Source organism: Empidonax traillii, unplaced genomic scaffold, assembly GCF_003031625.1.
Source record: "Empidonax traillii isolate 1590-97213 ecotype Southwest subspecies unplaced genomic scaffold, ASM303162v1 scaffold619:size634076, whole genome shotgun sequence".
NCBI classification, from domain to species: Eukaryota; Metazoa; Chordata; class Aves; order Passeriformes; family Tyrannidae; genus Empidonax; species Empidonax traillii.
The window spans coordinates 91,448-103,883 of NW_020955812.1; the positions used below are offsets into that span (position 1 = coordinate 91,448).

Sequence of the window (12,436 nt, forward strand, 5' to 3'; positions counted from 1 at the left end):
ATTCTTACTGTAGGGTAGCTAGATAATGGAAAAGTGAGAAAAACTAAACACCAGCTGATGGACAAGTTAAGTAAGAGAAAGTCTGTTTATTTCTTGCCATTGTGGTTGCAAATATGAATGACAGGATATTGCAGAACTTGCTGAGAAGTGCATTTGAATCTATATCTGACTTTATTCACTCATCCCTCCTCACTGAGATGTGCCTTCTCTAGAGCTGCACTAAAATTGTGAATCAGCAAAGAAAGAGAAAAATATTTTGAGGAACACGTCTGCACTGATAATCCAGTACAGATAAATTTCCACCACGTTTTGCTCACAGCAGTATCCCCACCTACCTCATTCACACCTCCGCCTTTAAGCAAGGAGCAGATTCCACCAGTGTGGGCTATACCACTTCGACTGCTCTGAAATCGACTCCCCCTTTGACAAAAAGGAAAAGAAAAGGAAGTTTACCCTGACCAGTCATGAGTTTTGCATCTATCTATTCCAGTATCTACCCTTCTGATTTCCAAATGAGAAGCTGGCATTTGCAAATGCTGGTTGCCACCACCACGCTGCAAACTGTGCAAAAACAAACTGGGAAAAACAGATAACCACTCAAAAACCTCACATGACAAATTATCTCCAGAAAAGTTATACCATCTTGCCTCCTCCTTCTCAGAATACTGAATACAAGAAAGCTTAAGAAGAAGGGGACTATTTTGCCAAATCACCTGGATCTCACTAGCCTTTTTTTTCTTGACATACTACTGCACCGAGTGACTTCTGCTGGCACATGCTACAGGCAGAGTGCAGGAGAGGCCATCATGCTGCCAGTGCTGGGGGACTAGAAAAATGGCACTGTCTAATTGGGCAATGCTGATGGTAAAACTGGTAGGGAGATGCATTAGCGGAAGGTGCAGAGGTAGGTGAAAATTCCCTGAAACTACAGCCTGTCTCATCTAAGGAACAGATGCACTCCAAGCCTAAACCTAATCGCCTCTTTGGCACTGACCACATCAGCATGAATGACTGCCAGTTACTAGAGACAAAATATAATCTGCTTCACTTGAGAGTACTGATCCGTCTGAGCCCTGGCAAGTTAATTTTCTCAGAAAAATAAGAAAAACATCAAGATGCAATACTATGGGCTAACTGTGCTGAAACTGAAAGTACATTTGTAACCACCGTACCATCACACCGGCTAACCTCACCTCCCAACTTAGCCATGTCTCACTCACAGACCTAGTTTCAGAAACTATTTCTAAACAATCTATGAATGCAATACCTCAAACATCATTGGTGGTGGTGCTATAGATAGCACTAGAATTAGCATTACAGGCCAAATCAGGCTCTCTTCTGTGGTAGTCAATCCACACATGTTCACAAGAACAAGACTTCCCCCCAAAGACCTTACAACGTACCAGAGAACATACGTGAAGGATATGAGAAAACCTGATTCCCACTTAACAGATAAAGATCTGAGCCATGGGGAAACCAAAATCTGCAAGCACCACTTGCAGATCTTACTAGTTTTCCTCATGGCAGAAATCAGTGACAGTAATTAAGCACGTGCAAAAATTCTGAGAGGGTGGATACTGGGCTTGGGTATCCTGGAACCATACCATGACCATAGCCATGTAAAGGTGAGATTTTAGGTCAAGTTTATTCACATAGGATTCTAAAATAGTCAGCAGAGAGAAAAAAGAACCCCAAAAGATATTCATTTGGCCTGTTTTGGATCAAAAATCTCAGCCATGAACCTCTCCTCTATTTTTGTAGATACATTTTGTTATATCAATCTTATTTCCAAAACAATTAAGATATTTAGAAAAAAAACACATTCCTCTCATTTTTCTTATAGCTCAAATATTTTGGGAGAACAAACTGTTTGGAGGATCTGAAACACTTCAGTAATCCTGCAGCATGCAGGTCATTCAGTAAAGCAGGCCATAGTGCACTTAAGCAGGAAATCTCATTGGTTTCAAAACTAATGTTCTGCTTTTAAATAATACAAACGGGCCGTCCATGCTCTGCTGCTGAAGAAGCCAGCCAGAAGACTCTGACCCCTCAGGTATCTGCTCTTGTGGATAGGTAATTGCACAGAATAACAAAGGATTACAGCACATGCAGCTCTGTCTTAGTACATTAAAACTAAAATGAGAGTCAAACCTCTAGTTGCATTGGCAGGCAATTGGTGCATTATCTTTTCCCCACCTCCCCACCCAAAACACTTTTTGTCTGAATTATGTGGATTACACACACAACAGAATGGAGATGCATGAGCCACTTGTAAGAATCAACCCCCAAGGAAAGAAAAAACACAGTAATAAAACATCACACGAGGTTACGTACGAAAAAAGGTGAACTGCGTCACTTTTCTCTCTGATAAAATCCCTCCTATATTTCATAAACTCACGTAGGGTCACCAAGGGATTTTCAGATATGGTGAACTTGTTATCAGTAGCCCAGGTTTCCATGGCAACCAATACTATCCTGGTGTTAAGTTGTTCTTTATATATCTAGTACATTAACAGAATGAACAAATACATTATGTCAAATAGAACAAAGGTGAGTTTTACCCTTTTTTGTAATAGCTTGTATTTTTACATAACTAAGTAATTAGCTTCTTCTAGCACAATTTAGTTTCTCCCAGGCGATTTTATCTCCCTTAAAACCAACAAACATGAAAACAAAGTAAAATCTAAATTTTAGGCCTAATTCTTCAATCAGCTCTCATAGTCTGCAAAAAGATCCCTTGTAGGTCCTACACAGGCAGAGGTGCACGCAAGAAAGATATGACTTCTGAAAAATTAATACAGAACCATTTCAAATACTACAAAGATCTGGAATTAATGGGTCTTTTATAAATCCAGCTCACACCAGTGACACATAAAGGGCTCTCTTATACTGAATAGTGATCTATAAAACCATGGTTTTTACTGTTGTACACCTCTACAGGAGTATTTAACCCTATGCTGGTTGAATCAGGAAAAAGAGGTCATCCTTTCAATGCTGGGGGTTAACACTGCACATCAAATACTTTCAAGCATTTTTTCTAGTAATACTTTTCTTTTTCTAGCAATACTCTAGTGGTGTGAGGTGCAAGAGCCAGATCTCATCCAATTTAGCATCATAAACATAATCTACATAGCCCAACTATACATCCCCATTCTAACTCATTTACTCAGATGCACTTCTTCTAGAGAATTTTAGTGCGTTCTTATTTCAGATTGTCTTTTGGGTTTCAAGTTGTCAACACAGGGATCTTGTGTTAAAAACTGTCATATCTAAGGCGCTCTTTAATACCTAGACTCAAGAGACTGATCCAGCAGGATACTTAAATATCTGAAGCCTCAAGAAGTCTCTAATGCTTTATGTTATACAAAGGCTTTATATGTGGCTGACTGTGGTTCTACATGAAAAATTGTGATCTTCACATACATTATTATTGGTATATCATGAACCGACAACTCCTGCATATATTGGCAGGAGAATCATATGACTCATCTCACACATAAAAGAACATTTAGTGGAGTGATACTTACTAAATCTGCCATGTTCACAACTGATTTAGCATAGCTGTTAGTATGGCCGACTAACAAGCGATGCTTTTTGCACTGCGAAACAAACACAGACAAGTTACATATGCAGAATTCAGAAAAATAAGTTCCATTTCCAAAAAAGAATAAAGTAAAAAGCAACTATGTCAACAGTAAAACCCCTGTGCAAAGTTTGATCTCCTGTGCTGAATGTGATGACAATAAGCAATACTGGAAAATTGCTCAGAAATTCAAATTACTGATACACTTTACAACAGCTGTTGTGAGGATCTATTCATTCCTGTTTGGCAAGTACTCTAGACCTTTACTGGGAAATGCTATAAGAACCATAACATATTGTTACTCTTCTTATCTTAATGGTTTGCAATTTTAAAGCCCATCTTACATGCCAATGCAGAAATTTGAAAAAAAAAACCTTCTATAGTTGAGACTCCTTTAGAGGTGTTATCCCAGAAGTCCAGAAGTGCCTGTATCCATGTTCTAACAAAACAGACTTCCTTTTTCTTTTTTCTTCAGTTCTCTTTCTCAAGCTGTTTTCTGATTTTCTTCCTGTATAGTTTCACATTCCCTAAATGCCACAGTAACTGGTTCAAATCACTTCAGCAATCAGACTACAATGGCACCTTTACTGAAATCTGTAATGAAGTTCTATAAAGATGACACTGAAAACAGCTGTCCAGGTACTCCTATTTACAGGAAAAAAACACCTATGGATGAGCACCATGGGTGTGGAAGTCACAAGTATCTCAGAGTAATTTAGGACAAGATGGACAAGATTTTCAGAAATGTTTAACTACCTTGTGCCCCATGATTCTTGATTTTGGAGTGAAAGTTGTCCATATTTTCTGGAAAGTAGGATCTTTTAGTGGGCAAGTAGAAGTGCCCAGCAACTAGCAGGTGAGAAAGATTAGGTTTCAAGAAGGAAGGAGGGGGAAAAAACACCAAAAATAAGGAAGATATTAAAAACAAAACAAAACAAAAAAAAAAACAACAAAACAACAACAACAACAACAAAACAAACAGAAGAACAAGACTGTGAATCTAAAAATGACAAAAAGGATGAAATAAAAAAGCTAAAAAAAATGGAAAATGAAGCACTGGGATAAAGGGAAATAATTATGTTACTCAAGTCTCTATTTGCAATTAAAACCTCAAATTTTAGGATACTTAGAGACACTGGAGCCCAACTGAAATATTTTCAGTATAATAATTTATAAGTCCATTTGGGTTTTAAAAGCTTTATTCCCCAGCTGGAAGCAATGGTTGGACAAGCAGCTGAGAAGGCAGACAGGCAGGCACTGCACCCCTCGCAGTGGTGAGCAGCCCAGGGGGACTGGTGGGATGTAGCCAGTTCCCTGGATTAGAGGAGGAAGCATAGATTTCATTGTGCCCTCTGGGAATACCCGGTGAGGGTGAATGGCAAAAGTAGCTCCAACTCTTTAGGGTGTCAGCCCCACACTGAGTGCACCTGGAGTGAGGCATCGACTGACACACAGAGGGTCATCTAAACATACATGTGCACCAGCCCAGGCCACGGGGCAAGGGACAACCCCAGAGCTGACAACAATACTTCCTTCTCCCATGAGGAAATTATTTGGCTTCTTCAGTCATGGATATTCATTGGCATTTGCTTCAGAGAATAAACTCCTAAGTGGACTGACTCTTGCAATAGCTGTAATAGCTGTAATTAACCAAAATCAGGAAACATGGTCCTTGGAGTAAATCTTCCTGAACGGATAAGGTCCCAAGGTGAAAATTTTTGCTTCGTGTCTTTAAGATCAAACACAATTACACCAATTTAGGGAATTTGCATCCAGTATTATTGGTTTTAATCCAAGAATTCGTTGCTATGTTCTCCAAACTGAGCTGATGGAGGAGCACACTGTCCAAGGACAGCGACACATTCCTTGTATACTTTGATGGCTATTTTTGCCAATTTGGGTATTGTTTGAGAGAACTGCTGCACATTAAAGAAAGAGTAGATAAAATGTATAGAAATATTTTGATTTTTAAAGCCATAAAGGACCATAAAATCATCTAATGTCACCAGTTGGATGGACACCACCAGTCTGAACTTTTATGAAGTTTCTTCAAGATGGAATTCTATTGTTTGTGTTTGACACTATCTTTGAAGATTGCAAGGGATGAAGAATTCACCATTTCCTTTGATATTTTCTTCATTAATTATTAATCATCTTCACTGACATAAATCTGCGCCTTTTCTCACTTCAGTGAGCCTGTTTTTAATTCAGTACACTAATCTTTATTATGTCTCTTTCCACTACATTAAAGAGCCTATTTATGTTCTCCCTGAGAAAGTATACAAGCTTAAGAAAATAATTTTTTCTATATTGATTTGAATGTATCAAAAAAATGCAGTCACTATTAGTTTCCCCATTGTAAACAGCTGCTGCACAACTGCAATAACTGCACTGTTGATTGCTGAGTGGCTGTAACTAAGACAAGTGTTCGAGAAAGACAGAAAGAAAAGCATCAGCTTAAGTCACAGATATTACTTTATGACCTTGTTTTCTGATACTCAGGCCTAGTTGCCTTCCCTATGTAATTACCTTGCCAAAATTCAAAAACAACTTCATTAATGGTTAATGAAACCAGAATCTTTTTTATTAAAGACATACTGAATGTAATCTGGCCATATATTGTTCTTAACTGTTATCTCTCATGGAACAATTAAAGATGATGCTAATTATAACTGTAAGATGGTTAAGTGTGTCAGTCTTACCATTAGATGATCATTTACAATCATTAACTCAATGTATTTTGTTTCTTCTTCAACTTTACGTGGAATCTGACGAACCTACCGAGAGAATATAACTCTAAGATTAGAGTCTTACAATACAGAGAGAGTGTAACAGATACCAAACACCTGCACTTCGTGGCTCCCCCACTTTAATAGACAAGGAATGAACTCTCAGTTTAGAATACTCATTTTAAATCAAAATAAAGTGAGCTACTTACCCCCATTGTAACATAAAAAAACCCCATATTTCATTAATGGGACTTTCTGATAAAACTCTATACTCAAAACGAGAGAAAACTGTTTTTCATTTGCAATTCAGCAGTATTTAACAATTTAATAACTCTTTATGTAAGCAATATCTAAGAGAACCCACCAACGTTTAGCCCAGAGTAGATACCTCTTTTTGTAACAGCTGCATTGATATACAGATCTCATGCCAAACCAGCACAAGCAGCAGAACTCCATGTGGGCAAATTAACTCAGCAGACATGAAACAAACTTGATGGCATATTACTTACAAACAAGCATATTGGCACATACCTGCCTTTTCCTTCTTTTGTGTCTTGGCCTTACAACAAAATTCTGTGATGTAGCATTCATCTGCCAGGACTCTAAGTAGAAAACACAAACAAATACACTGAATATTTACAGGAATATATTCCAACAATTAGTGACCCTGATGCCAAATGACCATAGTACGGCATTCTTCAGCACATCAGATGTGGCAACAACTCATTTTTTAAAGTTACCAACCAGAAGGGAGGTAACGTTACAGATGCTTCTCAGTAACAGGGCTCTTATTAAAAACTCGACTAGTGATAATCTGGGTCTGTTGAAACAGATGATTTGTGGGTGTCACACTTCTGAAAGCACAGCAGATGTTCTATGCCAAAACTTCACCAACACTGGGCATAAAATATTATTAGCACAGCGCTTCCATGGAGTGAATCACATTTTCAGGAATACAGCAGCCATTGACAGAGTTCTTGCAATAGCTACCTAAATTAATAAGAAGAGCATGGAAGGCAGAATTAATGCTTTAAGACGATTATATTCACAAAGCAAAATATGTCAGAGTTGGGAGAAACCTTATAAGATTTGGCAATGCTCACTTATCAATACAATATTCCTCCCTGCTAATCCCACTGTGTCTTTAATTTCTTAAACCTCTAATCATACGCACCAAGTAGTTTATTCTGTTGCCAAATCCCCTTCACCAAATCTATTACTAGCCACTCATGGAAAAGGACACATTATAAATTAAGCAGAAGACAATACTTGTTCTCACCCTTTTAAATGTCCAAGAAGTATTTTTCCATCATTAATCCTAGATTCATAGTCACTACCTCTCTTTCCCTATACAAAAGAAACCTCTTTCCTTCTCTTGTAAAAACGTGTTTGTTATTCCCAAAACCCTAAGAAGATCTTTCTTTGGGACATGTAAATTAAATGTTTGCAGTTGCTTCCTTTGCAATATTTCTTTTTCCTTTTACTGCCTTCCCTCCTTTGTGCTTTCTGCAGCTATGGACATCTTTTCAGTCTCCAGGAACCGAAAAATGCTTTCAGTATTCCAGAATGATTTTACCAATCCTGCAAAAAAGTAGGTAGTACTATAGGAGCTGTGTAAATTAAGGGACTTACATTTCACATTCCTTTGTACACAACTTACGGTTGCATTACAAAATCCTGAACAGTTAAATTTCACTGATAAGGCAGGAAAGTTTCTCACAGCTCCACTTCTCACCTGTACATTAATTGTGTGATTTCTACATGAGGTTTAAAAATTAGGTTAAAAATAATGCTGATAGAATTTGACAGGGCCACCATATCAGCAAAATCTTAAAACACAAAGCTCAGCTGCCCATCTGAAAAAACATTGCCTGAAAAAACAGGTCTAAATGTTAATCTCAACCAGAAGTCGCTAGTTATTGTCAAAACAAACTAGGAAAGCAAAGCATGATTAACTAGTACTGTCATGGCTAAATCTTGGGGATTATACTGTCATTTTGGTATGTAAAGTTATCTTTTTATGGAGCGACCTGGACAATCATAGGCCCTCTGCTTAAAAATATTTACTGTTACACCAGTGCACTGGAGCACTTCCTTTACAAAAAAAGAACAAAAATAAACTAAATCACAGCAGAGGCTCCGTATTTATAGCTTAAAGACTTGCAGACTCTCGAGTTTGCAATGGTGAGAAACTAAATTACAATTACTAAATTACAACTTTCTTACAATGTTGTTTTTATTATGCTTTACATATGTTAATTAATTTAGCATGTGTTCTAGTGCCACACTGGATCTTAACCTGTCATTTTCGGTTTAATAACATGAGTAATGAAACTGGTAAAAATAACACTTTTCAATCGATGAAAAAATAATTTACAATACATATACAGGGTCTCAGATAACTTTACCAGCAAATGTGATTGTTTTACCACCATCAGAAGTGAGTCATCTCCAGAGGGAAATGATGCAGCCATTAATGTTAATGCATTAACACACATTAACACTGTGTTATAATTCACAAGCTGGATGGATTCACACACGGTGCATTTCCAGCCAATGGCCTTCAGGCAACAGAACATGGACCAGCAAAATCACAGAAAGCCTAACAGATATTTTGATGGGAGTAGTTTACCTTGAAAAATGGTAATGAGGATTCCCAGTCATAGAATCTTTTTGGCTGGAAAAGACTGCTAAAATCATTGAATCCAACCATAAACCAAACACTGCCAAGTCCAACTAACCCGTGTCCCTAAGGGTCACATCTACACATATTCCAAGTAATCTCAAAAAAAAAAAAAAAAAAAAAAAAAAAAAAAAAAAAAAAAAAAAAAAAAAAAAAAAAAAAAGGACATCTGAAAAACAGAACCTTCAATACCAAAGTGTTACCTAAGGTTGTATCTAAGTCCTCACAGGTTGTGGAAAAAAATAGAGTCTAGTAAACAAAGTCGAATGCTCTAAGCATGCCAAGTCATCCATCCAAGCTTTCCTTATTTAAAGTCCTACTACCCCTCAGACCATTGCAAAGTACTGTACAATAAATTCTTTTGTGCAATACCTTGCTTTTTTTTCTATTACACAAGGAGCAAAAGAATGTAAAAAGTACATTGCTATCAATGATAGCAATACCATATTATAACAGTGTGTGCTTTTACTATCACTGATAGCGAATAATCCCTATTACTTCAATTTTTTCCCTTTCAAACATCAATATTGGAGCTGAAGATACATCCAGTTTATTCCTAATGCAGTGCTTACTGGAAATCTTACCTTATACGAACATTCTTTTAAAGATAAGAGGAAAGTCTTGGCATCAAGGAAGATTTCCTTAGGCTGGTCAAATTGATAAATTACAAGAGTAATAGGGAATGTAAAAAATATTGATGACATATCCTAGCACAATGTTTGCTACTAGTAATAATAATTCTGCTGTAGTACTTTTAAAAAAAATAACAATTATACTAGCAATTAATTGCAAATATTATTTAAAGAAAAAAAAAGACAAGTCAAGACAACACTCAGCACTCTTCAGCACTGGAAGGGAAGAGGTAGGACCATGCAGAGATACTGGTGGGGCTCTCGTCCTCTGGAGCTGTGGCTATGCATGGAGGATGACTTAAAGAGAGATAAATTGAATAAACACTGACAAAGAAAAATTGTGGGCTTCTTAATGAGGATGTATTATAACTATGGAAACTTTCACTACAAACCTCAGAAACACCTTTTCAAACAATTTTACAAAAACAAGTGTGGGCACGTGGGAAAGTAAACTGTGAGTTAATTTCTCCATACATGGTATCCTAAACATAAAGATTCATTCTTCAGAACCAAAATTAGGCAAGCCAGTTGTAGCAATTTCCCTTGGCTTTTTCCTCAATAGCTCTCTGAATTACTCTCCTGAAGAAATTAGTCTAGAGGTGATTTCTACTAAAACATCAGTGTTTATGAAGAAAAGTTTTACTTATCTAGGATATATATTGTAGAGTAGGAAAACGCATTTGTGATATTGGCAAATCCTTGGCAGAATGGGGATATAAATACTGCAATTTTAGCTTCAATTAACATGCCAACTTCTCAGATGAAAACTCATTTTTTTAAAAAGCCCTTCTTCGTCCACACAGAATGTGAAAGGTTTGTGGGCATTCATCACTACAAGCACTTGAAACCACTTCTGCCTCTAAATTCATTTGCACTGAAATGCATGGCCCTCATTAGAGCCAGTACTGTGAAAGATGCTGATTGGACTGGAGATGAGAGAGTCACCGAACAGCAATGACATTTGGCAAGTTCTTGTCTCCCATGCTTATGCTCACACCATGGTACTTGCCCTGTATCTCAAAACAGGAAAAATTCACAAAGATTTATCAAACATTGGCAATGTAGGGTTTATTTTTATCATCTTTAGCCTACCTCAATCCTTTCCTCTCTACAAGTACTAGCACATAATGCAGTCCATACACCACATGATCTTTTTAAGAGAAACATGAAGTTCTAGAAGTTTCATTCATTGGACTCAGGGTTCTTTCAGCACTTCAGGTTCTTTGCCAATGCTTTCACTGTTTCAAAACCTTTTTTTTTCAATGCCTTTTTACTTAATTGAGGAAAAGAAAATACAAACAAAGAAACATTATACTATCAGATGATGATCTATCAAATACAATTAACAAATTTGGCCTTAGACTAAAACATTTCATAAGTATAGTATATGAATAGTAAAATCTCATACCAGATGGCAGGTCATCAGAAGGAAACTCAAACAACTTGGATTTGTAAACAGAGTGGAAATGGAAGTCATCCTGTAATAGTAAATAATTGCAAGAATTAAACCAGGAAAAACTAATCCATCTCATGAGCCTTAAACAGACAATTCCAAAGGTTCTTGTTATCCAACACACATACCAGAGAACATGCAAGTTGCAAGGCACCATTCTTCTCCTTTAACCAACTGTAATATGATTGCTAACGTCACAGTTAATCATCTTTCACTGGAAATATCTGAGTACATCGGAGTGGCTAATGCTTAGAGCTAGGCTTAAGAGACATATATATACACCACCACCTAATTTTTGTCAGTGATGATGGAACCTTCCATATGAGGTAAATGAGTGGAGAATGAGGGTGTGACCCTTTGGTCCCACAGCCTTATGCCTACCCTGTACCCATGGATGACTGTAGTCAACAAACAGAGCAGGACTACTATAAGTTCTACTTACATCTGAAGTGTAGTTCTCATCTGGCTCAATAAGGTAAGTATGATTTCCATCATAGAACATCCCACTGTCAAGAGCAGGAAAGGTAAATACAGTTTACTAAACAAATACTGGTGCAACATGGAATTAAGTATAAGAAGTTCATATACTTTAAAAATTCAAATATTTAGAAAAGGAAGCAGTTAAAACTGGTTTCAGGAACTGAACGCAATTTCAGATCAATCTTTTGTTTTTTCACTTCAGAAAGAAAGATTTTCTCCTGTGGTGTAACAGACTGTTCTTTCTTCCACAAACCTTCTCTACAACATATATAAACACTAAAAAATGGACTAATTTAGTTAACTGAAAATCCAGTTCAAAGTCCCCACTCCCACGCAGAAGATATCTACCTGCAACAGATAAGTAAAGGACCCGTCTTTATGAACATGCATATTTGGAACATAAGCATTGCTTTCCTCAAATAAAAATGTTATTTAATGGAATTAACCTTAGGCTTTAATGGTTTTTATTAACTCTTTCCTCAGCATTTCATTTAAAGATCTGTGTTAATACTGGCATTGGTATTACACTGCAAGAGCATAAAATCAAAAGGTATTTCTTATATCACTACCACTATGATCTTCAAGCAAACCAGCTAACTTTTTAAAAAATTTGCCTTTATTTCAATGGTATACACACATGGTTGGGATTAGGCTGTATCAGCACGTCCCTTTCAAAGGACCACTGCTAAGGTTTGGCCATAAATATGAACTGTGAACTCGAACTCAGCACATAGCACACAACAGCAGCATGAAAGCAAGATTATTTATTTATTTGCATTGCTCTTAAAAACCAAAATAAACACTGAATTGTAAACAACAAAACGAGATACTTCTCTTTTCTCTTATGCAGCAGGTTTTCCTAATCAGCAAAATTGA

At 37.0% G+C, this 12,436-nt stretch overlaps 1 protein-coding gene across 6 annotated transcripts in view; it reads right to left on the reverse strand.

The window, feature by feature from the left end:
* ADAM22 (ADAM metallopeptidase domain 22) overlaps positions 1 to 12,436 on the reverse strand; it is a 128,836-nt gene that overhangs the window by 42,405 nt on the left and 73,995 nt on the right. For all 6 annotated transcript variants that reach the window (XM_027898709.1, XM_027898708.1, XM_027898707.1 and 3 more), the window contains exons 6-12: positions 11,523 to 11,586; positions 11,036 to 11,105; positions 6,844 to 6,914; positions 6,286 to 6,360; positions 3,528 to 3,599; positions 2,335 to 2,501; positions 336 to 420 (exon numbers count right to left, since the gene is read on the reverse strand). In XM_027898709.1, the coding sequence (XP_027754510.1) occupies positions 336 to 420; positions 2,335 to 2,501; positions 3,528 to 3,599; positions 6,286 to 6,360; positions 6,844 to 6,914; positions 11,036 to 11,105; positions 11,523 to 11,586 (604 nt within the window). The remainder of the gene's footprint in view (positions 1 to 335; positions 421 to 2,334; positions 2,502 to 3,527; positions 3,600 to 6,285; positions 6,361 to 6,843; positions 6,915 to 11,035; positions 11,106 to 11,522; positions 11,587 to 12,436) is intronic.